Source organism: Porites lutea, chromosome 8 (genome assembly GCF_958299795.1).
Source record: "Porites lutea chromosome 8, jaPorLute2.1, whole genome shotgun sequence".
NCBI classification, from domain to species: domain Eukaryota; kingdom Metazoa; phylum Cnidaria; class Anthozoa; order Scleractinia; family Poritidae; genus Porites; species Porites lutea.
In genome coordinates this window covers 29925103-29949041 of record NC_133208.1, presented here as the reverse complement: position 1 = coordinate 29949041, position 23939 = coordinate 29925103, and the positions used below count along the sequence as shown (strand labels likewise).

Here is a 23939-nt window from a genome sequence, read left to right as displayed (position 1 = left end):
ACGTCATTCATCCTACTACTTCCCTGCCAAGTTACAATAAAACCCTTGCATTCTACGTCAGCTGTCTATGGCCTAAAAACTCAGTTTTGAAAGTTTTGGGACGAAAAGTCATAGCAACCGACTATCGCGTTAAGCCCCTTTTAAATACCTGGGCCGGGTTGTTCAAAGCTGGGTTAAGACAACCCAGGGTTAGTGCGAAATTTGAATTCAGATATGAAAGGTGAAATAGTAAATTCAGGTTAATTGTTTTTGCCTACAATCTGATTATTGCATGCTCTGGACAGAATCGAGAAAATAATCTGGGGAAATGCTTTTGAACAAAAGAAAAAAAAAACCGGGTTAAATTTAGCCCTGGGTCAGCGCTAATCGGCCTTCGAACAACTGGGCCCAGAATGATAAGTTTTCCTACTCTTTCAAATAATTCTATTCATTATTTCCCTACCCTTTGCTTAAGCTGAAGTCTGAGAAAGGTTATTTCCTTTCAGGTGCGCGGAGCCTTACCGTAGCTGTCATTATCTGGTTTCATAAAGGGAGTGACTACCCTCTTCCTTCCCACGACAAGAAGGGAGAACCTTTTTTTTGATTAAATGATTAACCGAATTCTCATTCAGACAGAAATGGACTACACAAGCAAGTAAAAAGCGTATCATCCATCTTGATGAAAATTATTGCTGGAATCATGAAAAAAAAAAAAACAGAAGTCAATCATAAATACAAAGACTCAATTTTTTCCGCTTTTCACCCGTTATTGAGCACGTTTTACTGCAACACGAAAACGCAAAAAGGAAGAAGGTCAAGATTAGGATTTCATTATAGAAAAGTCGCATGAATTTTTTTCGTTAGTATTTCCTTTATATGATTTTTTGTAGGCTAATGCATGAATATTTTTTTGGCGGTTCTGGGCGTGCATGAATTTTTTCATTAAGGTTTCCCTTACACGAATATTTTGTTTTTGTTCTTCACCTTCCTCCTCCCCCATGGCCATAAGTTAATTTTTTTTATAACTGTCCGTGCCGTGCCTTGTGACACTGCTTAAAAGTCTTGTTATCTTTACGCCAATCGTGATGACATGTTTCTCTAGGCGAAATTTTTAAGGATCAAGTTTTACTGGCAAGTTTCCCACTTACCTCCGTCTTCATATGCATGGGACGATTGGCATCAAGCTGCAGAAATGAAATCCTCGAACTCCTCAGAATCTCGTCGACTCCTTGATTTGGTTCCGTCACTTAGACCATTGTTCCTTTCTGTTGTATTAGCTTTTGTCTGCGGATGTCTCTGGGTGAAGAATGAAACAACAAACGAACGACTGATAGCGCTGGAATCTCGCGTTAACCTTTTCCCCTGCGTTCAGAGTGTCTCGGCTGAAAATACTGACAGGGTGTCTCTTTTACCGACAAAAGGCACGGCAAGAGATCTTTATAAGAAGGTTCAGACACATATGTCAGAAAGGATTGGTTATACTCCAGGTAAAATCATCGTTTCAGATGTTTTTTAGAAGCAGATAGATGTTTAGAACTGAGTTTATCCTCTTTTGATTTAGGCATATAATCTTTCACAGTGCGAGTTTACCGGATCTTTGGATATTTCATGACAGAATCGAATTTGCACTTCAAGTAACACTGTATGAACCCCATTGGAAATACTCTCACTCTTTTGTAATACTGCTTAGATATTCACTTCGCCACCTATACTGGTAAGCATTAAGGGTGTGCGTTCAGAGTGTGCATAACAGTTTTCCGCAACTGATCTTGTTTAAGTCGTTTAAGGTTGAGCACGGATGGCGGTACAAAAGGCAATAGTGCACAGAATTTTTTTCTGCGTTTATCTATTTGTTGTAGAGCTTATTTCTTGAAGGAGAAGAAAACTTTTTAGCTGTATGTGAATAAAGTTGTTACGGTAGCGTAGAATTTGAGAATTTTTTTCTTAAACGCCTTTAGAGGAGTTCGGTTAAGGAGTCTTAGGGATAGCCGATAGGGTGGCAATGTGCGTTTTTTGAACGGTCTCAGTTGGTTTGAACCCGGGGGGGGGGGGGGGGGGGTACTCCCTACGATGGCCTAGACGGAGCGGCTTCGTTTCCCCGAAAGGAGTATCTTTTTCAGGCTTAAGGTATATGAAAGGGTAGGGATTTCATTTGTGGAAGTATATAAAAGTGTAGGGAAATGCGTCATTTGGTCTGTGAAAGGGCCCAAAAGAGCTAACACATGAATTTTTGGCTTTATTAAGTCAAAAAACGTTCTATTTTTCGGATTGATCCCTATTTAAAAGACAGTGCATTTACAGCAGTTAAAAGAGATGCAAAGTTCTAAACAAGATTTGTGAAAGGCGTGCCATTAGTCAATGGCAGGTATACGAAAGGGGTACCTTCTTCAAGGGAAAAAGAGGTATAAGGGTTGAACCTCGAGGTGGAGCCTCCCCGCATAAACATTTGTTGAGTACCCCCCTCCCCGGGGGTTTGAAATGTGTGCGTTTATTAAGAATGAGCTTGGCTTTCCCTTGGAAGCAGAAAGGGAAGAAGGCTGGGGACAAATTAAAAAGTTGGTTCCAATGTGTTAATAACCTTTTTGTGGAACGCAATCTCTGAAACGCTTAATTTTGTGTCAGAAATGTCAACCTTATCGTTCATTTGTTTTCTCCCTTATTTATTTTTGATATTACTGAATTAGTATGGAGATTTAAAAATTTCTTAATTTTACTTAACTGCAGCCAGCCTGTTGCCAATAAAGGCATCAGCAACCATCCGGCTAAGAAGACGAAGACGTCTTTTAAATGACTCTTCAACTAGTGTCACCATAAATGACGTGCGAAAAGAAACCACAAAACAGTTTGAACAACTTATGCCCACCAAGTACTGTAAGTCAAGTGAGAAGGTATGTCCTGCAGGTCCCCCCGGATATCCTGGTCCCATTGGAGCGAGGGGACCACGTGGCAGGAGGGGACCAAAAGGAAAGAAAGGTCCTCAAGGTCCCATTGGACCTCCTGGAAAATCCGGAAAAACAGGAATGACGGGTCCCGCAGGACCGAGAGAAGAAAAGGAGATAAAGGAGACCTTGGGCCAAAAGGCATGCCGGGACCACCTGGAAGGCCTGGGAAATCGATATCTGCTCCACAAGTGACGTTGTCGCCAGCGGAGCAGACACGAGATGAGGGATGAAATACGGCATTTTATTGCACGGTTGTAGGAAACCCTTCCCCAATCGTGGAAAGGCAATTTAAGGGCACAAAGCTTCTGTCAGGTGCAAAGTATCTGATTAAAGAAGGAGAGTTGATCGTTAGAAATCTGAATTACAGCGATGCTGGACCGTACACATGTGCTGCCAGAAACATTCTTGGATCGTCTGAGGCCACTAGCAACTTGACTGTTCGAGGTAAGAGGAGCATTTAACTTAGAGTTTTGTTATATCTGGCTGCTTGATTTTGTAGTCTTCTTTGTGCTCAGAGAATGCGTGAATACGAGGTTTGAATATAAAAATGGCACCTTTCTTTACTCATTTACTTTTATCTCTTCTTACATTTTTTCTTATTTCTTAAGCAGTTTATAACGCCAAACTTTAAATTTACTCACTCATACCTTGTGCTAATGATCAAGGACTATAGATTTTGCTCATTGGCATTAGGCTAGTAGTCACGAGAGTAGTTCAACGTTTAATCTGAGCCATACAAACATAAAGACAACAAATGATGTTAAAGATAATAACACATGACAGGAATATTTCGACCTTACATGAACGCGAGGGCACACAACACCATCCTTCTCCTTCTCCCTTTTTAGCTTAGACCACCCGTGGAGGTTACTTAGGTTAATTTTTGCTGGATATGTGCCACTGGCCTCTCGGAACTCCTACCCTATTATATTTTATGCATGCTGGTCGATCATGTTTTGGCTCTATTTCAGGTCTTCCAATCTTCACAAAAGATCCACCTTCACTTGCCACACCAGTTCAAGGCACTACGTTTCAAATAACATGTCAAGCTGACGGATATCCTCTCCCCGCGGTAACCTGGACTAGAGCAGCAATGCCTTTACCTGCTGGAAAGACTACTATAAACCAAGGCACACTTACGATTAACAACTTGAGTCCTGCCGACAACGGTTTTTACGACTGCGTAGCTACTAACATTATGGGAACAAAGAAGAAAAGAATCAACCTAGCAGTGCAAGTGCATCGTTCAGGTTTGTATTGAAGGCACCTTCTCACTATGTATATGCCTGTTTCAATAAAAGGTTGCTTTGGCAATTGGGCACTGGGCATTTGGGCGTACGGAATTCACTGCAATGAATTGTTTGAGCGTCCACCAAACAATAGCTTCCTAGCGCGCAATTATACAATGCCCAAAGCAAAAATCTCGTACTCTTAGATTAAACGTTCATTTCAGTAATGCAAATCTTCTTATCCAGCTTGCGATCTTGGTTAAACACCAAATAAGAGTGTTAAAACATTATGAAAGACAGTTTTTCGAAAGTCTAACTTTGCCACTGCGAGAACTATACGGGTGTACCGAAATATATCGCAGGGTGATCGTTTCGAAGACTGCATTTTTTTCATTTTTGTTTTTGTTGTTTCTTTGTATGTTTGTTTTTCAGGCATTCAAAAACCATCTGATCGCTGCTAAGCCAGACGAGAGCTACTGTCATTGCGAGTGTACGTTGCGCTTACAGAAATTTGCAACTTAAGAGAATTATGCGAGTTTACTGGAGTTTCAATGATCTTTTATGCTTGAACTTCCTTAATAGCGCGCAGATCACGTACATGATGCATGCATACATGCTGTCTTTAGTGACTTGCAATGTTACTCTTTTTCTCAATAACATTTTCTTTTTCTCTTTAATTTTCTAACAACATTTTAAAAACTTTTTACCTGTCGATAAAATAATTGTTCGCAATTATGGACGTTGGCTTTTAACACTTCGGTTTTGAAAGCTCAGTCATTGTGAGAAACAATAGAAATCACTTGAACTTGTTAAGAAACTGGCTAGCACCTGTGGCAAAAAGCGTGAATTCTCTCTGGAAGCGCTGTTGGCGTGCATCTGTAGATGGCTGGGCTGCAAGTACATTTCACTCACGATGTGGCAGCAAGGGCCCGACTGTGACAATAATAAGGGTCGGGAGATATATTTTCGGAGGATACACAAGTATTTCATGGGGTAAGTGAGCATTATAAGCCATAACAGTGGAATTTATACCTTTGGCGTAATTGGCATTGATATGTTCAGCTAAAAGTGCAGCTTGGTACTTAGCAATATGAAATCATGTGACTGTACCTTTCATACATGGCTAAGCAGTGACGGGCAAAGGTTCTAGGTTAATAGCTCTAGATGTGGGCCCATATCCCCTCGTTCCTCAAGGGGCGAGGACCGCACCTCCTACACTCACATGGTGTGAATCAACGCCATCCCCTACCCCTTTTCTAGAGTTCTGGTTCTGCAGATGGTAAGTGATGCATTTCTAGCTTGTCAAAACGTGCCCAAATTCCAGGATAATATTATTATAATAATAATAATTTTGAGTTTATAAAATATCGATATTGTTCTGACTTTCTTGCCACCCTGCTAGTCCATCCTTCAATTCCCATATCGCAAAAGTAGCGACTAACTTACTTCATCGCAAGTTTTTGGTGAACTTTGCAAATTTTGGCTAAGAAAAAACACTCGATCGAATTTGTTTTATGAGAGTAAGGTATTTATTGTCTTTAATTAATAATGATCATCATCATCGTCATCATTATGACAGGCACAAGGACAATGTCGCTAACTTCTCTTAGAAAAGTTTTGTTTCATTTCTTTTAGCTTCTGGTTCTGGCAGGCATCAATACGACTCAAAAGCCTTCTTATTTTCGCTGGTAAACAAGCCAGGATGGGCGCCTGTCAAATTGTCTCAATCAGGGGAATTTAGTTCATACAGAGCACATTTCATATACTTTCGCTCAACCTATGGGCCTACATTCGGAAACGGATATGACATTAACATAAAAAACTACGCGTCATCTAATAGCAATTCTTACAGCAACCTGGGCTATACTTACAGCCCACCGAGCGGATACAGCTACGGCAGCACTTTGGCCCAATCATTCCTGGCAGGATCGCGCAGGTTTACACCAGACGAAGTAGAAACCTTTTACGAAACAACCTAATTAATATAATGCGTGACACCGGCTTTGATATTTGAGCTGAGCTTATTGTACAAGTAGACGCTTAGAGGTGAACGAATCTACAGCACTAAGCAGGCTCCTTATCATGTCTAAATCACGACACAATCATTAGAACGTATACTACAACATTTTACAAACAAACGAAAAATAGAATTGTCAAAAAGAGAAATGATTGTGATATCTATAACTGGTCCAACTGCTCTGATTATAAATGGCTGATAGAAGCGTGTTAAAAAGTATCTCCCAAGCTGTTTATATTACCGCGTAGAGTACGAGTCTAGCGGGCGGCAGCTATACTGTGATCTGTCAGAAAACAGTTACATCCTCATCATGAGGGCAACGAAATCTCAGCTTCCGAGTAAATAAAGTTGAAAAAAAAAAGCAGTACAATGAGATTTTACTGAACCAGGCTGTCCTCACTGGCGGTTTGTAACTGTGGCTTGGCCTTCATAAGTGTTATAATAGTCCATAAGTAGACTTAAGAGTCTTAACAGATAACACTGATCAAAATTGGTTTTACTCGTTCTGCGTGCCTAATGCGATACCACTAAATAAATATTAGTCATCAAAGATTAAGATTACTAATGGCTTAATGCTGCAACACTATCTCATATACAGGAATTCTTGGTTTGCATGTGACGTCACCAAAAATCAAACTAAGAAACTATCGATTTTTCCGAGTTTCTACTTTCACGAGGTATTACAGAATCTAAACACCTTTATATAAACAAATTTTTGGTTCGAAAGGGTTCTTCGTTTTGCGAGAAAGCCGGACCCTTGAATTTCCAGGCTTTTGCGTGACACGGCATTTAGCTGATGGCCAGGTAAGCTTTTATGTGGGTTAAAAACATTACCGATTTTGGGAGATTTTGCTTTTTAAACATTCGTTGTCTTAGAATAAATATGGCTTTAATCTTTATGAGTTCCTCAAGCGAAGAATTCACGCATTAGTAGGTAAACTCGAAAACAGATGTTTCTGTTGGTATCCGGCGGCCATATTCAGGGACACCAACATGGTGTTTCCATACAAAGCTTTATAAATTTAGGTAAACCGTTTTCCCGAATATCTCGCATTTGAAATATTGCACAGACCTGATTCCTGGCAAGCCTTTTTGTATATTTATCTTCTTTCATTTCCCAGATTCTAGACTTTCTGTATTGAATGGTTTGCATTTTTATTTTTCATAGCGTGACAGTGCAAACCGAGTATAGACTTTTTTTTAATTTATTTTTTATTTAAATTTTTTTTTTTGTTAAAGCAAGAAATGATTTTATTAATGACTTCAGAACATTACATATAAACATTACAATTTGATACTGGTGTTTACAACTTTACATAAAAAGAAGCTACACTACACTTTATCCTGAAAAAAAAAATCAATATGTATACTCGACAACAGAAATATACAAATAACAATAACAGACAGAAAAACGGGGGGGAATAGACTAAATTGACACAACATTTGATTTTTTCTCATTTTTTGTCACGGAATTCTATCTTAATTCCGCATCAATGCTATTCTACCTTCTATAGTGTGTACGGTATCGCTCCGATTTTTGTTTTTAAGGCTCGCATTGCTGGTTCAACACCATTTAATTTACAGCGATAAATGTAAAACTTTGCCATTAGAATAAGATGGTTTACAATGACAAAATCTTCTCCTGCGTTCAATATACCAAATAAGACGTTAAAAACCGACAAAGGCTCCAAATTGATAATACATTCGATAAACCAAGAACGGAGCGCTACCCAAAAGGATCTTGCTATTTCGCTATTGGAAAACAGATGCTCAAGGAATTCAATCTCGTTTTTACAAAAGGTACATTGTGGCGAATCAGTCATCTTAATTTTAAAGAACTTTTCATTCGTGAAAACAATGTCGCGGTTCAAGACCTTATATTGGAATTCTCTAATTTTTGTTTCTAGCGACACTTTAAGGGAGAGCGAATATATTTCGTTCCAATGAAATTGAACATCAGGAAATTGATCCTGAAACCTCTTTTGAGCAGATGGAGGAGTTTGTTTCGCTATTTTGAATGCATTGTAAAGAGATTTTGGCGTGACCAAAGACAGATCGAAGGAGGCGTCATCAATTTTAATTTTACCCTTCTTCCTCAATTCAGGACGAGTGTAATGAGCGCTTTGTTTAACACGTTTTCTCCATTTACAGGTACCGCGTCCATAAGACCCATTAACTTAAAACGGTCAGTCGGAGAGGGGTCCCTGTTAACCCTTCTAAAGAAAAGATCGCCTACAGTTAAAATGTCTTCTTCCAGGAGATGCTTTCCTTTCCAACTAAAGTGATAAATCAACTTCTTGATTTCTTTAACATGGTCTTCAGGTACTGAGATCAACGCTGCTTTGCTAAGAAATTTCGGGATAATAAAAGACTTTACAATCTGAATTTTTCCTATCAGGGTAACGCCCCTACGTTTCCAGCTACAGCTGTAATTAAAGTTCCTCGGATTGATTTAAAGATGGACTCACAGTAGAGTACTAAAGTGATGACGTCATAAAAATGAAATTTCTGAAATTATGGGATTTGTCAGGATATTCTGAAAGAACAATGTCCAAGAGGCCTACTTGCCAAAAATGAGCATTTCGGGGCAGATTGTCTCTGAGATCGTAGCCCAGTTATACTCAGAAAACTCCATACAAACCCTTCTAATTTTTTTTTGGGTCGACCCAAAAAAAATTTAGAAGGGTTTGTATGGAGTTTTGTAAGCATAACTGGGCTACGATCTCAGAGACAATTTGCCCCCAAATGCTCATTTTTGGCAAGTAGGCCTCTTGGACATTGTTCTTTCAGAATATCCTGGCAAATCCCATAATTTCAGAAATTTCATTTTTATGACGTCACACTTTAGTACTCTGTTGGCCTTCAATCTAGTTTGGGTATCATAATTAAAATAAACTCCCAACATTTTGATCATATTACGTATTTTGTGAGTAAAAACATCTTGAACAAGAGTGTGCGGACCAATAGCAAAACTCTCTGTTTTTCATCATTTACACGAAGGCCTGAGTATCTGGCTAAATTTTGTAAAGATGTCAGAAGATGAAAGTATGAATTGGTATCTCTCAAGAAGCAGGTCATATCGTCGGCAAAAAGGCTTTTTTTTTTTTTCTTGAATTTGACATAAAAGCGTTTCCAACGCAAGAATGAACAATAAAGCAGAGAGAGAATCAACGGCCCTGTCTTACCCCACGTTTAACAAAAAAGATATCAGTTGTAAAGCCATTATTTGGTACACAGGTTGACCAGTTCCTATAGAAAGTCCTAATCCATTAAAGAAAATTCGGTCGAAAACCCATTTTCTGTAAAACCTGATATAAAAATTCGTGGTTCAGCGAATCGAAAGCCTTTTCAAAATCAATTGCGAGTAGAATGCCGGATTCGTTCTGCATCATTATTTTGCCGATCTCAAGAATGTCATCGATAGTGTGTACCGCGTCTAAAATTGACCGTCCTTTTATGAAATCGTTTTGATTGGCGGGAATAAGTAATGGCATTACTGCTCCTAATCGTCTTGCGATAGCCTTGGACGCAACTTTCACATCCACATTAACCAATGAGATTGGTCTTCAATTTTAAGAAATCTTGTATCTTTTTCCTTCTTTTCTAACAGTGTACATCCTCGGAGACCCAGGGGCAGTTAGTCGGGTCGATAAAATGTTCGTGGTGAAAGTTTACTGTAAGATCGGTAAACTTTCACCACGAACATTTTATCGACCCGACTAACTGCCCCTGGGTCTCCGAGGATGAACAGTGTAATGCTTGTTTTGTGAACCAGATAACTCACCATGCTGGTGAGAGTAATTTAGGGCATCTACGAGTTTTTACGAATAAGATGCCAAAATCTCAGGTGCTTGCAGTCAAGTGACAATCCTGATCGCCTTCAAGCAGTGTAGCAATTAAATTTACCAGCGTTGGGTTACTGCCTCATGTAAGCCCTACATATACAATCTACGGCACATCAGCATCCTTTATGAATGAGCTATTATGTAAAATACTTAACAATTATTCCTCGAGCCCGAATCCAGTAAGATATGCTGCAGGTAGATTTTAAGTTGAACAACACTGGCGACCATAAGAAACGGATAAGCACGCATAAAATCTCGTTCCTTTTAGTTCCTGAATGTCTCAAGAAGTCCCATATAAGACTGTCAATTTCATGATCAGCATATAACGGGTGTGCCAAATAAATGAAGGAAAATTTCTAAAAAAACATTTCTTTTCGTTCAAGGCTCATAATTGTTTCGAAAAAGTCCTTGTAGTTACGTGTTCTTTCAGAATGAAAATCAGGTTATAGGCATTATAAGCATGAGTACGCTAGTTTTGAAATTTGTTCGTAGATAGAGGATATTACATGGCCGCGCGGAGATACGAAATTTCTCTTATTCAGAAGAGCGTCAATCCTGACTTATTGGAGCAGGTGTTCTAACTCCCTGGAGTCAGGTTACAGGAAACGTGCGAGGAAGTTAACCTTCATTCAGTGCAGCGGAATAAAGTAGACACCCGCATAAAATTCACGGTTTTTTTAATGCGGGTGTCTACTTTTTTCTAGTGTGGAGTATATTCGGCCCGTGCCGGAAAAACAACATTCTTAAGACTCCATTACCACAAAAGCCTCGGCAACTGATTACTCACTCCCATAGCATAAGAACTGAGCCCACAGACTAAGAAAATACCGCTTTGCTGTAATTCAAGGTTACCGAATTTGGTACTGTAACTATATCACATAGCAAGTCAGTGCCCGAAATACGCTACCGTCCACCTTAGAAAAGCGGAGAATTAGTTCCTTCAAGACTTCTACAGAGTCCACGAAATTCTCTTGATATACGTAAGTGTGAAGTATTATTGCAATGTTGCATCATTCTGCTTAATTTATGTAATTGTGGTCGCAGAAATTAAGACTCATCGTCAGACCATGCGGCCTAAAATAAAGAACTGTTTATATCAAGGAGCTAATTAACTAACGTACTAATCAGGCGTTCAACCGACAAAGCATCTTTTCATTCTGCAGTACTAGTTATAATGACAGAAGTAATACGATCTTGGTGGTTTTGTCTGATTAGTTAAATTTACTCCAGGCTAGGAAACACTGAGAGCTGCTTTCACTGAAACCAAAATCAACAAAATTCATGAGTGCAGAGCAAAGAAGAAAAGATATGAAACTCTTATCAGCATTTCTTTTCGTGTCTTGCATTTACGTTTTAAACGCACACGGGATCGGGGAAAAGTTTATACAGCTACGATTTGTTTTTCACGATTCTCTCTACCTCAATATAACATCTCTGGAAACTCTTCTCGTCGACGACAAGTTCGACTGTAGCTTTGCTTGTGTTCATAACAAACTCTGTATTTCCTTCAACTTGGTAGAGACGTCAGCAGAAAAACTTTGGTGCGAGCTTCTTCCATCTAGCATCTATAAAAACACAGGGGAAATCGTTTTAAATTTTAAATTTGACCATTACAGCATACAGGTTAGTAGCAAACCTACAATTACTTGATGTAACCTAATATATATTTGCGCATTTTTTACAACTTACGGTGAACACAGACAAGAATGAAGCAAAGTTTTCTCTCTTGAAGTGAAGATATAAAAGAGCAAAACAATTAAAGCGCTGAAAGCGGGTGTTATTTTTATTTTTTTATTTTTACTGCATTCTTCGATTCAGTCACTTAACATATATGTTTTTAGGTTTATGTCTGCTTGTTCGATTTTAATTTTTTTGTTTCTTTCAAATGTTAACCGGCATTTTTTTGTAATCCCGAAGAGCTTTCTAAATACTGTTAGTAACTGACTGTTTTACTTATTACTTCCACCAAAATGCATTTTACTGGTAAAACAAACTATACCAAGAAAATGACGCTTGAGAACTTCGAAAAAAGCTACTAACAGTCAAGGTTGTTGGTTGTATTAACAGGCTCTCGAAGTAAAGCGGTTGCATTGATAATGAGGAAGTGCAGAACGTTTGTTTCCATTCTAATCATAATCATTGTGTTTTAATGTAATGATTTTTTTCCTGCAGAATCCTTGTACTAATGTTCCTTGTTTGAACAATGGGATGTGCTCCCTGATTTCGTTCAGAGATGGAACGTATAGTTGCACTTGTCTTCCTGGATATTTTGGCGATGAGTGTGAAATCTGTAAGTTAACGTAGAATTACTTAAAGTGAACAAAACACCTTTTCGTGATATGAACAAGCTATTAAAATTTACAATAACAACTAACAACCAGCTCAAATTGTTAGATACCCAAGCTTCTAGTTAGAGCTGTTCACCTCGGCTTTGTGTTGTATGTGAATACAAAATAGCGGAACTCTTTTGCTTTTTTGTTAATTCAGATGCACCAGAGTGCCGGGACTATAACGTCCTCAGTCAACCCAATCGACACCAGTCTTTTGGCCGAGGCACTAACTCAGACAGCAATCTTGTCCCTGGCTGGTATTGCTTCCAATCAAGTTCATCCTCAAGAATGGTAGACAATTGTATTCAGGTCCACAGATGCACTACAGATATAACTGGGTGGCTAAAAGGTGGCCACCCTACATTTAAAGATGGCATCGTGGACAGGGAAGCTTGCTTCCACGGATGGCAAAACTGTTGTTATAGGATAGTTCAAATACGCGTGAGGGAGTGTCAAGGGTTTTATGTGTATGAGTTAAACCCGCCACCTGAAGGCAGGTATCGCTACTGTGCAAGAGGATGAACGGTATCAGGTCCTTTAATATGACTTGAGGAACTCTGGATCGTACAAAAGGGATATAATGTCGAGGACGTTACGCGTGCGAAAACTACGCATGTCGTTAATAATGATACAGCAATAAGGAAATGATTTATCATGACCTAGCTGAGGCCCTCAATCCAGTTTCAACCTTATCTCTCTCTCTTTTTTTTTTGCAAAAGAATCTAGATTAGAAAGACTTCTTCTAGATATGTACTAGATATTTTTACAACCAGCTATACACTAAGTTCATCTTCGGAGACCCAGGGGCTGTTAGTCGGGTCGGGAGAAGTGGCGCGAAGATAGTTTTCAAGCCGTGCTTGGTTACCATCCTTATACCGTTGTATTGCTTCCTATCTGCTGTGGGCATGATATTTATCATTTATTTTTTATCTTTCCAGCTGGTACCGCTTCCAGTCAAGTTCATACTCAAGAAGGGTAGATAATTGTATCCCGGTTCGCAAATGCAGCTCTGATCTGACTGAGTGGCTGAATGGCGAACATCCCACCTTTGTAGATAGTATCGTTGGGAGGAAAGTTTGTTTCCACGGATTATTAAACTGTTGTTACTGGACAGTTCAGATACGCGTTAGAGAGTGTCAGGGTTACTATGTGTATGAGTTAAACCTGTCACCGACAGAAAAGTCCAGCCGCCATTGTGCAAGCGCATGAACGTTACGTTATCGGGCGCTTTAAGCATACGTCAAGATTCGATTAACAGACAGCACCCGTTAATAAAAAAAAAACTGTTTCATGAACTAATGTCATTGGAAATAAAACCAGAAAAGGGCAATGGGTTATTTTCTTGCCCAAGAGCTCGATCCAGTACGCCCGCATATGCGTTGAAATACTATCCCGTGGGTTACTCCACTCAGTCTGTCCCGATATCAGACTCTTGTAATCATGTAACAAAGTAAGGTGCGCTACTTGGGGAACCCTAAGTCGTATGTATAAACAATACAAAAGAGACTGATTTATGTCTAAGACACTACTAACAAACAACATGCGCTAGTAAAAGACCGTGTCAAGCAGCTGTCATTGTAAATACAACAAAAATGGACAACGAGTTACTTAACCAGCATATGCGTTGTGTGGCACTTAGAGAGGGACGGCTAAGTCTGTCGCCCTTAACCTTAACTATACAAGATAAAAATAGTGGCGTTCAACTACAATCTTAATCAAAATAGTTGTATAACTGGCTCAGTACTAGCACACCTACAATCTTGAAAAAAATGTTGAAAAAAATGGACGATACTGCGTCTAGTTTCAAGATAAAGCTTGAAAGAACTCACTGTGGCAACTACAGATACTCCCTCCTCCCCTCCCCCAAAAAACAACAATGTTGAAGCCCGGCTGGATCATTTCTGATCCCGAATAAACAAATTTGACAAGGGTGGGGCGAGGGGAGGGGCCATAGCGGTACCAAATCCGCGAGATAGGCGTTCTGTGGGTAAGAAAGTGCAAATCTCAATACTTTTTGCCAAGATTGTAACGTATGAAGTGCATATATTGCCGCTAAATAATTAGGTAATCCCAGTTTGCAAGGAAATGTTTCCTCTATTCAATAAAGTATGTTTGCCAGCGAACATAATCTCCCATGGTCCAGTTCACGCAATATGCAAGAGAAATCACTCTAATGAAAATGATATTGTTACGAGGCGTGAGGAAGAAAGGAAGGAAGAGACCAATAGGAAAGTTGGATGAATTTTTTTCTTTAGCATTTTCTTTGTATTCATTTTCTTAGGCCAAAGCATGAATATTTTTTGGCGTTACTTCGAGTGCTCTAATTTCATTCATTTAGTTTTCCCTTGCACGAATATTATATTTTTGTAGTCCACCTCCCACCTCCCCCATTAAGGCTTTCATGGTCCGCGCGTGGCCCCTTGCCGTCCCTATATATAAAGACTTGTTTTTTTTTTTACGTCAACCTTAATGACATGTTTTTCTCTAGGCGAAATTTTTAAGGATCAAATTTACTGGCAAGTTTCCCACTCACCTCCATCTTCCGTGCATGGGACGATTGGCAAGCTGCAGAAATGAAATCCTCGAACTCCCCTGCAGAATCTCGTCGTCTCCTTGATTTTGTTCCGTCAATAAGACCATCGTTTCTTTCTGTTGTATTAGTTTTCGTTTGCGGATGTCTCTGGGTGAAGAATGAAACAACAAACGAACGACTGATAGCGCTGGAATCTCGCGTTAACCTTTTCCCCTGCGTTCAGAGTGTCTCGACTGAAAATACTGACAGGATATCTCATTCACCGACAGAAGCTACAGCAAGAGATCTTTATAAGAAGGTTCAGACACATGTATCAGAAAGGATCGGTTATACATCAGGTAAGATCTTCACTTCAGATGTTATTTAGATGCAGATACATGTTTAGAACTGAGTTTATCCTCTTTTGATTTAGGTATAATCTTTCATGGTGTGAGTTTGCGCTTACATACGGGATCTTTGGATATTGCATAAGATAATCAACTAACACTGTATAAACCCTTCAGGGGCACCCGACGAGACTGTAGTTCAAAACTACCTAAACACAGCATTGTTAAACGTATTTTAGTATTTAAACGGTAGATATAGGCAAATTTTTATCCCCTAAAAATTTTTCATCTGTCCGGAATTTTTTTTTTTTCGAAAATTTCAGCCAGATAAAAGGCTCTCGAAAATTCTAGGTGACCTTTTAAGGGTAAAAATCCGTTAAAAATGGGCAATTATACCATTTTTTAGATGTTCGAAAATCCTAGGAGAAGCAGGCAAGCAATAAATTTTACAACAAATGTCCCGAAAATTCTAGATCTCAATTCGTCTTCCGAACAGATATTTTCCGAAAATTGTCGTTGGGTGCCCCTGACCCTTTTGCAACACTCTCGCTCTGTTGTAATACTGCTTAGATATTCACTAAGCCACCTATACTGGTAAAACAATAAAGAAATTTTCGGTGTAAATGATGTTGAATTCATAGAACGAACGACGAACGACTTGCGAACGTGCAAGATATGTGGTCAATACTCAGGGGAGTACTCCTGTATAATTTTAAAAGCCATACAATTATGTGCCGCCACAAAGGGTGTAGCTCTTGTCCCCTTTTTGGTCTGAAAACGCTGGTATAAACGTAGGTCATTTTGGTCTGATATCGGGTTTGGTTTTCGAGGAACCTACTGGAGCGTATGCATGAACGTAGTTATATCGTTTCAGTTCCACATGAATAAGAACGAAATAGAAATATGTGAATTCGAAATGCATTTGAAGAATTTTTTTGTTTGCGCTATAATCTAAGTAATGATGACACAATTTCTGTTTAAAGGCCAGATCTAAAAACGGGTGCGGATTTTAGAGGACTGCATGGTCTGAAAGCAGGTGTGGAAAATTCAGTCTGAAATAGCACTGTCTGAATAAAATTGTTTTAGTGTGGCGTAAAATTTGAGATATTTTTTTAAATGCCTCTAGAGCCGGTTCGATTAAGGAGTCTTAAGGCTTGCCGGGTTACTTGATAAAACCTTTGGTAACTTTGATAGGGTGGCAAGATTGAAAGTACGTTTATTGAACGGTCTCAGTTGGTTTAAAACGCGGAGGGGGGGGGGGGGGAGGGACTTCCTTATAAGAGGCTACTAGGGATGTGCCACTGGTTAGGGCCGCATTTTCACGACTGGATTGACGATAATGGGGTTGCATTTTCAATAGAGTTACTAGAATGGGGTCGCACATTTTCGGATTTTTTGTGGTAAGACAGTTCTTATTTACGGTTCGCAAACTTACCAGAATGTTTGTTCTGTAGATGAAAAGTAAAGTGTTCTTCATACAGTGTAAAAAATGGGTCAATTCATAAAAATAAAAAGTGACTAAGTTTGGATCGCGAAAAATTCATATTTGCCCAAAAGTGACTAAGATATAGGGTCTATAATTAATCACAGAATAGACTATATAATGGGGTAGGGGCTCTTAGACGCCAGCGGCACATACCCAGCAAAAATTTACCCAAGTTCCCTTCCCCCGGGGTTTGAAATGTGTGCGTATGTAGAACTAGAAATCTAGAATGTCAGCTTAGCTTTCCCTTAGAAGCAACAAGGGAAGAGGCGTGAGGACAAATTAAAAAGTTGTTAACCTTGTTGTTGAACGCAACCTCCAAAACGTTAATTTTATGTTCGAAATGTCATCCTTATCATTCATTCCGTTGATTTGTTCGTTATATTTTCTCCCTTATTTATTTTTAATATTAATCACTGGATATTAAGAAATTTCTTAATCTTACTTTACTGCAGTCAGCCCGTTATCAATAGAGGCATCAGCAACCATCCGGTTAAGGAAGCGAAGAAAAGTTTTGAACGACACTTCAACTGGCATCACCATACATGAAGTGAGAAAAGAAATCAGCAAACAATTTGAACAACTTATACCTACCAAGTACTGTAAATCAAGCGAGAAGGTATGTCCTGCAGGACCCCCCGGATATCCTGGTCCCATTGGAGCGAGGGGACCACGTGGCAGGAGGGGACCAAAGGGAAAGAAAGGTCCTCAAGGTCCCATGGGACCACCTGGAAAATCCGGAAAAACAGGAATAACTGGTCCTGCAGGACCGAGAGGAGAAAAGGGAGATGAAGGTCCTCAAGGTCCCATGGGACCACCTGGAAAATCCGGAAAAACAGGAATAACGGGTCCTGCAGGACCGAGAGGAGAAAAGGGAAGCAATGGGAAGGCAGGGGAGCCTGGGCCAAAAGGCATGCCGGGACCACCTGGAAGGCCTGGAAAATCGATATCTGCTCCACAAGTGATGTTGTCGCCGGCAGAGCAGACACGAGATGAGGGAGGAAATACAGCATTTTATTGCACGGTCGCCGGAAATCCTTCCCCAATCGTGGAATGGCAATTTAAGGGCAGAAAGCTTCTGTCAGGTGCAAAGTATTTGATTAAAGAAGGAGAGCTGATCGTGAGAAATCTAAATTATAGCGATGCTGGGACGTACACGTGTGCTGCCAGGAACATTCTTGGATTGTCCGAGGCCACTGGGAACTTGACTGTCCGAGGTAAGAACATAATTGAAACTACCGAGATTTACACACCCAGCTGCTGATTGATCATTTTTATGCGTGTCTCCGTTGTGTAGGCTCACAAACGGCCGGGATTGCATCCTTCTCTTGTTTAACGGTTTTCCACTAGTTAATTGATTTCGTTTTGCGTTATTCATCCTTTCCCTAGGACTACCAATATTCACAAAAGTTCCACCTCCACTTGCCACGCCAGTACAGCGCTCTACCTTTCAAGTAGTTTGCCAAGCTGAAGGTTTCCCTCGTCCCGTGATAAACTGGAGAAGAGTGGGAATGTCTTTGCCAGCTGGAAGGACTGAAGTAAACCAAGGAACACTAACTATTAAGAATTTAAGTCCTGCTGACAGCAGTTTGTACGACTGTGTTGCTACTAACATTATGGGAACAAAGAAGGCCAGGATCAATGTGGCCGTACAACGAAAACCAGGTTTGCTCTATTTATTTGGCATAGGGTGGTGGCAAACACCACTGTCAGCAAATGGTCATTTTCGTTTGCCCAAACTTTCTAGTTCTAGTTACACCTATGAGGTGGAAATAATTTATCTTGTTTTTATAAACAGTTTAAATAATGAAATCAGTTTTGTCCTCATCACTTGAGTTTCTTGCAGCTATTGGAAAGACTGATATCATACAGTCAAACCTGTAGGCGAACCTGACTATAACTAATAAGCGGTCACTTATACCAAAGTATCCGAGATCATTTTCCTGAATTACTTTATATCTAAACTGCATAAGCCGTCACCTTAGACCAGAGCCGTAGCTAGAGGGTCTCAATGAGGTTAACCGATAGGCGTAAAACGGCCAAAAATTTAGGCGATAGCCGTAAAAATTGAAAATTTTTAACCGGCAGCCGTAAATGGGGTAAAAAAGAATTAGTATGTGTAAACAAATGGTGACGAGTGAAATTAGGGAATAATTTCACGCGCGTTTTGTCCAAATCCTAATAATTTCCCTAGCCTAAAGGCTCGGGAAATTATTAGGATTTGGACAAAACGCACGTGAAATTATTCCCTAATTTCACGAGTATACCTTTTGATTACCTATTAATATCATGGGTGACGAATTACGTTAGCAATCGTGTATTTTTTACATGTTTATCCTGCATCGTATCGATCGAGAACTCCACCCTCTCAAATGTTTAGACCTTAAATTTGGCATATAAAGTTCAGAATTTTGCAGACTATTTCGGCAAAATACCTGTTAGAATCCTTCTTGATGTTCTCTTGTGTGTTCAGGTTTTTTAAAGCGTCTTTTTGTGCCCTGACATCTTCATTCACGGCATTTTAAAACTTCGTCGCCATCTTGACACTAAGACGTACGGAAGGTTGCCATGGCAATTTTATAATTTCACATGTGAAATTACAAATTAACGCTGAAATTTCACCCCAAAATTAAGGAGTAATTCGTCACCTATGATATTAACCGTAAAAGAAGTTGTTCCCTAGATTTGGTAATTTTAAGGGAGGTGCTAAACTCACTTATGGTTACGTTTTTTTATTTCCCGGCTACTTTGACTCCGTACTTTTAGGTGTCGACCTAGACCTAGGCTCCATTTCCGGCGCTCTCTCGGGAAACTAATTTTTTCTATAGCGAAAATCTGCCTTCTTACTGGGGATTAATATTTGCGATTTTCAGGAGGTCGTGCCCTCGAAATACTAGTGAAACAACACGCAGAGATGACACCGTTTGCCTGTTTTGTCTGACGCAACGGTAGACATTGCCACGCCTCCTTCCTGTACGGCGTCTTCCCACACCATCTTGGTCAAGGCATTTCGGTGGCGTGTCTGAGAAAAAAAACTTGCATGAGAAGTCGCATAAAGTCCCTTTACTAATTTTCTTGAGTGACGGTTGCTATGCTCAATTTCCTGTTATAATTTTACCTCCGATCTCGTGCATGTTAGCAGGGGTCAGACTAGCTGTCATCGATAGTGATCTTCACAGAGGCGATGAAACAATTCTAAATTTCGCAACTGTCTGTTAATATGGTTAAAACAATACTAGGCGGGGTAAATACATGTAAATAAAGTCGAGCGAGGTCTCTTCAACTATTCTCCCGATCGGATCAGCCCGATCAAGCCATCATTGTATGGAGTATATGTGAGTTATTTTTTGCCGTACCCCGGTCGAGAATTTCTGTGTTGATTCGCGATCAAAATCATTTACCTTAGAAGCCATTGGTATTTGGAAGAACATTTAAACAGGTCGAACAGGTTAGGAGAATTCAAGCTTCTCTTCTGAAACCGGAGATGGCCAGCCTTCCTTCCTCACATTGGTTCAAATGCGAGGCCAATTCAGCCTTAGATCAGTAGGTTTACCTTGCGACACATTAATTCTGGTTTGTATAATGACTTGATTAATCGTAAGACTCCTTGAAGGTAAGCACATTGTTCGATTTTTAATTTCCTTTAATTTATTTCGGCTTCGAACATATCCGCGCCAAAACCTCCTAAATGCCCGCCAGATTTATTGTGGCGCTCCCGGGAGTGATCGTACAGCTAGTGTTTAGGAAGAAACAGGCCCAGCACAACTTCCACTGGAGGCAATTTTGTGTTACAAAAAGTACCCTAAGTCGAAAAGCTCTATTAATTTCGCGCGACATTTTCTTGATAAACAAAGGAATGTGTTGAAAATTATAGACGTCCGTGTTTTATAATACACATACATACGTAGCGGTACAGTAATAAAACACTCTTTGCACAACAATAAAGCCAGTAATCATAGCGTGATATTGCGTTGTTGCATACGTTCTCAGCACAGCCGGACAGAGCTCTGCCTGGGAAAATAATCATTTTCCTAGTATCGAATCGGTGAAAATGACTCTTACTGGTAGCAAATTGTGCTACAAAGCCATAAATAAGGGCTATTCCAAGTATAAACCTCATAAAAGCTTTCTATTTTGATCAAAAATGAAATGAAAAATATCAGACGCTCTCGTGTTACCCATACCCCTACCGACCTACCTAAGGTACTTCACAGAGAGGGGGTTGAGTGTTAAGTTTGCTCGTTATTTGTAAGGCCCTAAATCTAAGAAGCTTTCTTTTTCTTTTAAAAATTTTTTACGGAGGAACCGAAATGAGTTTTGGTTGGTTGTGTCCATCGCGGTTCACCCCTATTTGTTTTTTTAATAAAATACGACTGCGCGAACGGTCTCTATTATTTTTCACGAGCAGAGAGCTTTGATATAATTCACCGAAAACAAATTCATGAACATGGTTCAGGGTATTCTGTACGTGCTTTTATGTTGGGTGTGTCGCCTGATTAAAAGCGAGCGATCGGGTGAGTCGCCTTCGCTTAGTGCAAGAAGACTTTGTAGAACGTGTATATTAAATGAATCTTTCTGTTAAAAAACGAAGCTTTAGGACAGCTTATAAGGTAAAATAGTCTCGGAAAACGGTTTGCCAAATATATTTTCCTTTTGTTTGGGACTTGCTAAGATTGTATTTCAACTAGACGCTTAGAATTCGTAATTGAACTTATTCTTTGGGGGATTCAAAATAAAGCTAAACAACGACCAAAGTTCCGTCTGCACGTGCTCTTCTGGGTGAGTCGCCTGAAAAAGCAAGCGATCGGAGTGTGTCGCCTTCGCTTAGTGCAAGGGAACTTGGTTCGTTATGGCTCGTGAAAAATAATAGAGACCGTTCGTGCAATGGTATTTTATTAAAAAAACAAATAGGGGGGAACCGCGATGGAAGCAACCAATCAACCAAAATTCATTTCGATTCCCCCGTAAAAATTTTGTAAAAGAAAAAGAAAGCTACTTAGATTTAGAAATAGAAATTTCGGGGGAGCAGAATTTAAAGCGGAGCTATTCCCTTTTTTGAGAAAAGGCCGGTGAAGTCTCCTATTTAAATTCTGCTTCCCAGAGAAAGCTACCGTAAAAACTATTTGAATTTATAGTTAATGTAAATTCTATTAAATTTAAATCGTTGCACTTCGTTCATCTTTGGTAAATAAAGGACTGTGCAGTAATTATCAGGAGGGGGGGGGGCTGAAAAACAAGAGGGGGGGCATTACATAAAATCACTCATTTGACGGAGAGGGGGCCTTAAGTTTTATTCGAAATGTAAATAAAATTAAACGCAATAAAAGATTCTCAATACAGGCATCATGATAGACTGTAACAAATATCAACACGAATAGCGGTTAAACGATTATTGAAAATATTCCATCAAAATGAAAAGCAAATTCACAACTGATCAATTTTAACCCGTCTTCTAATTAATTGAGCTGATCCTATATAAAGCAAAAATCATGAACTTGTTTTTCAGCTTCCCCCATAAAACAATGGGAATCAAATAGATCTCGTAGACAAGCTTTGTCGGTTTTTGATGTGAATAAAAGTAATGTTTCTTCATCGACTGAATCGATTTGCTGAATTCCATATATATGTGGCTCATAACAAAGTTCAACAGGCTCTCCTCTCAAGGATCTAAATATAATGCCAGCTCTTTTTCGTCTGTTATTTGAAACGTTCAATCTCCTGTTCTTTGATTTTTTTCTCTGCTCCTTTCTCTTTCTGGCTTCAGAAGTTTTAGATTTTGAGCCAATATAAGGCCAGTTTGGAGTTTACCAGTGTAGTGGGAGGGGGGGGGGGGGGGGGGTGCGACGTTATTTGTAACATAACAGAGGGGGGTTAGAACTATTTTTTTTGTTTTGGAGGGGGGGGGGTACTGTCTAACTTTTTGCTAGATAACTCTAGTTTTTCAGCCCCCCTCCTGATAATTATTGCACAGTCCCTAAATGCATATTGATTCTGAGGTATCCCCTGTTTGATAATTTGTGCAAAACTCCTCTACACCGCCACAAGTTTTCCAACTGGTGCACTATTTAGGAGCAATTTTCATTCTATCAGGTTCTTTTTTTTTAGTTGTGTTCGTCTCATCAGCTTTTTAGTCGTGTCTGCTAAAATGGAGCGGTTGAAAGATATGTCGGATAAAGCTTCACAGGAGGCCACGAAAGGAGATTCGCATTTCAGCTCAAGTATGGTTTCAAGCTGTCAACTTTATATGCTTGGCTGAATTTAAACAATGCCCTTCTGGTCAGATGGGGGACATATTTTCCCCCATATTTGGGTCGCTAAGGCCTGCGGCTCGCCATTTGGACCACGTGACCCGAAACGCATTAGCTGCGTGGAATAATGAGGCCTACGAACAAGGCAACGGCAGACAGTCGTTCTGTCCAGTCCTACGAGTATCGTTAAAAACACTGGACACGGGAATTTTGTTATTGGCCGTTTTCACACTAGAGCTAGAAATAGATTAGCCGTCTGAGACTAGCCTGTGTACAGTCGCCGCCTCCCCCACAGACACCCCTTCTCCGATTTTTTCTGAGGGGAGGGGGCAGTTGTACACAGACTATCTGAAATGGATAATCCATCTTCAAACTTTCCGTTAAAATTGACGGATAAACAGACGGATAAAGTCATTCCATTTTCAAATTAAGAGGTATTACCTATCTGACGCGAATTATCAAACGAATAAACCGTCTCACACGGATAATCCGTCTCTAGTGTGAAAAGCCCACGAATGTCGTGCCCCGGCCACGAGTTGGGCGTTCGCGTGTCAGCTGTTGACATTTCTATACGCAAAATAATATTAGAAGTGGAATATTTTATAAAAAGTATTATCCATCAAATGTTAAATTTTTTCAAAAGAATAGCTTATTTCATCCCGAGATGATCCTAAACCCTTTATTTTGCTTTAAACTTACAAAAAATACAGGTTAATTAATATTTAACTATTTGAAACAAAATAAATTAATTTTTAACTTTTTTGTTAACCGTAGCTGAAAAAAATTAACCGATAGCCGTGAATGAGCCAAAATTTTAGCTGATAACCGTAAAAGCCACCACCCCATTGAGACCCTCTAGTTAGCGGGGGTGACAAGGGAGGCAACTGCCCTATCCACAGACCTGTTGAGCCAGACACATCAAGTTTTTGGATGGATTTGTTTTCTTTAGACTCAGTCAGTTTCATTATAGTGACTTGCAATTGTTTGCCGTTTTCCTAATTACTCGA

The 23939-nt window shown here is 39.7% G+C and overlaps 2 protein-coding genes and 2 pseudogenes across 2 annotated transcripts; all 4 read left to right on the top strand.

Moving 5' to 3' along the window:
- The window catches only part of LOC140945508 (uncharacterized), a 73729-nt pseudogene that overhangs the window by 38285 nt on the left and 11505 nt on the right, over positions 1–23939 (top strand).
- Positions 2694–4779, top strand: LOC140946679 (peroxidasin homolog; annotated as a pseudogene).
- On the top strand, positions 4912–6588 carry LOC140946677 (uncharacterized; the record flags this gene model as incomplete). Its single annotated transcript, XM_073395786.1, has 2 exons — positions 4912–5143; positions 5786–6588. Coding segments are annotated over 2 exons (576 nt in total), but the record flags the coding sequence as incomplete, so codon positions are not given.
- LOC140946676 (uromodulin-like) lies at positions 11294–12928 on the top strand. Its single transcript, XM_073395785.1, has 3 exons — positions 11294–11635; positions 12185–12302; positions 12500–12928. Exons 1-3 carry the CDS (start codon positions 11294–11296, stop codon positions 12862–12864), a joined length of 825 nt encoding a protein of 274 aa, XP_073251886.1. The 3' UTR covers positions 12865–12928.

Excerpts from the sequence above, each read along its gene's own strand:
- LOC140946676 (XM_073395785.1), top strand. The coding sequence starts at position 11,294 with ATGAGTGCAGAGCAAAGAAGAAAAGATATGAAACTCTTATCAGCATTT. Across the intron at positions 11,636-12,184 it reads TTGACCATTACAGCATACAG|AATCCTTGTACTAATGTTCC; the intron begins GTTAGTAGCAAA and ends TTTTTCCTGCAG. Across the intron at positions 12,303-12,499 it reads TGGCGATGAGTGTGAAATCT|ATGCACCAGAGTGCCGGGAC; the intron begins GTAAGTTAACGT and ends TTGTTAATTCAG.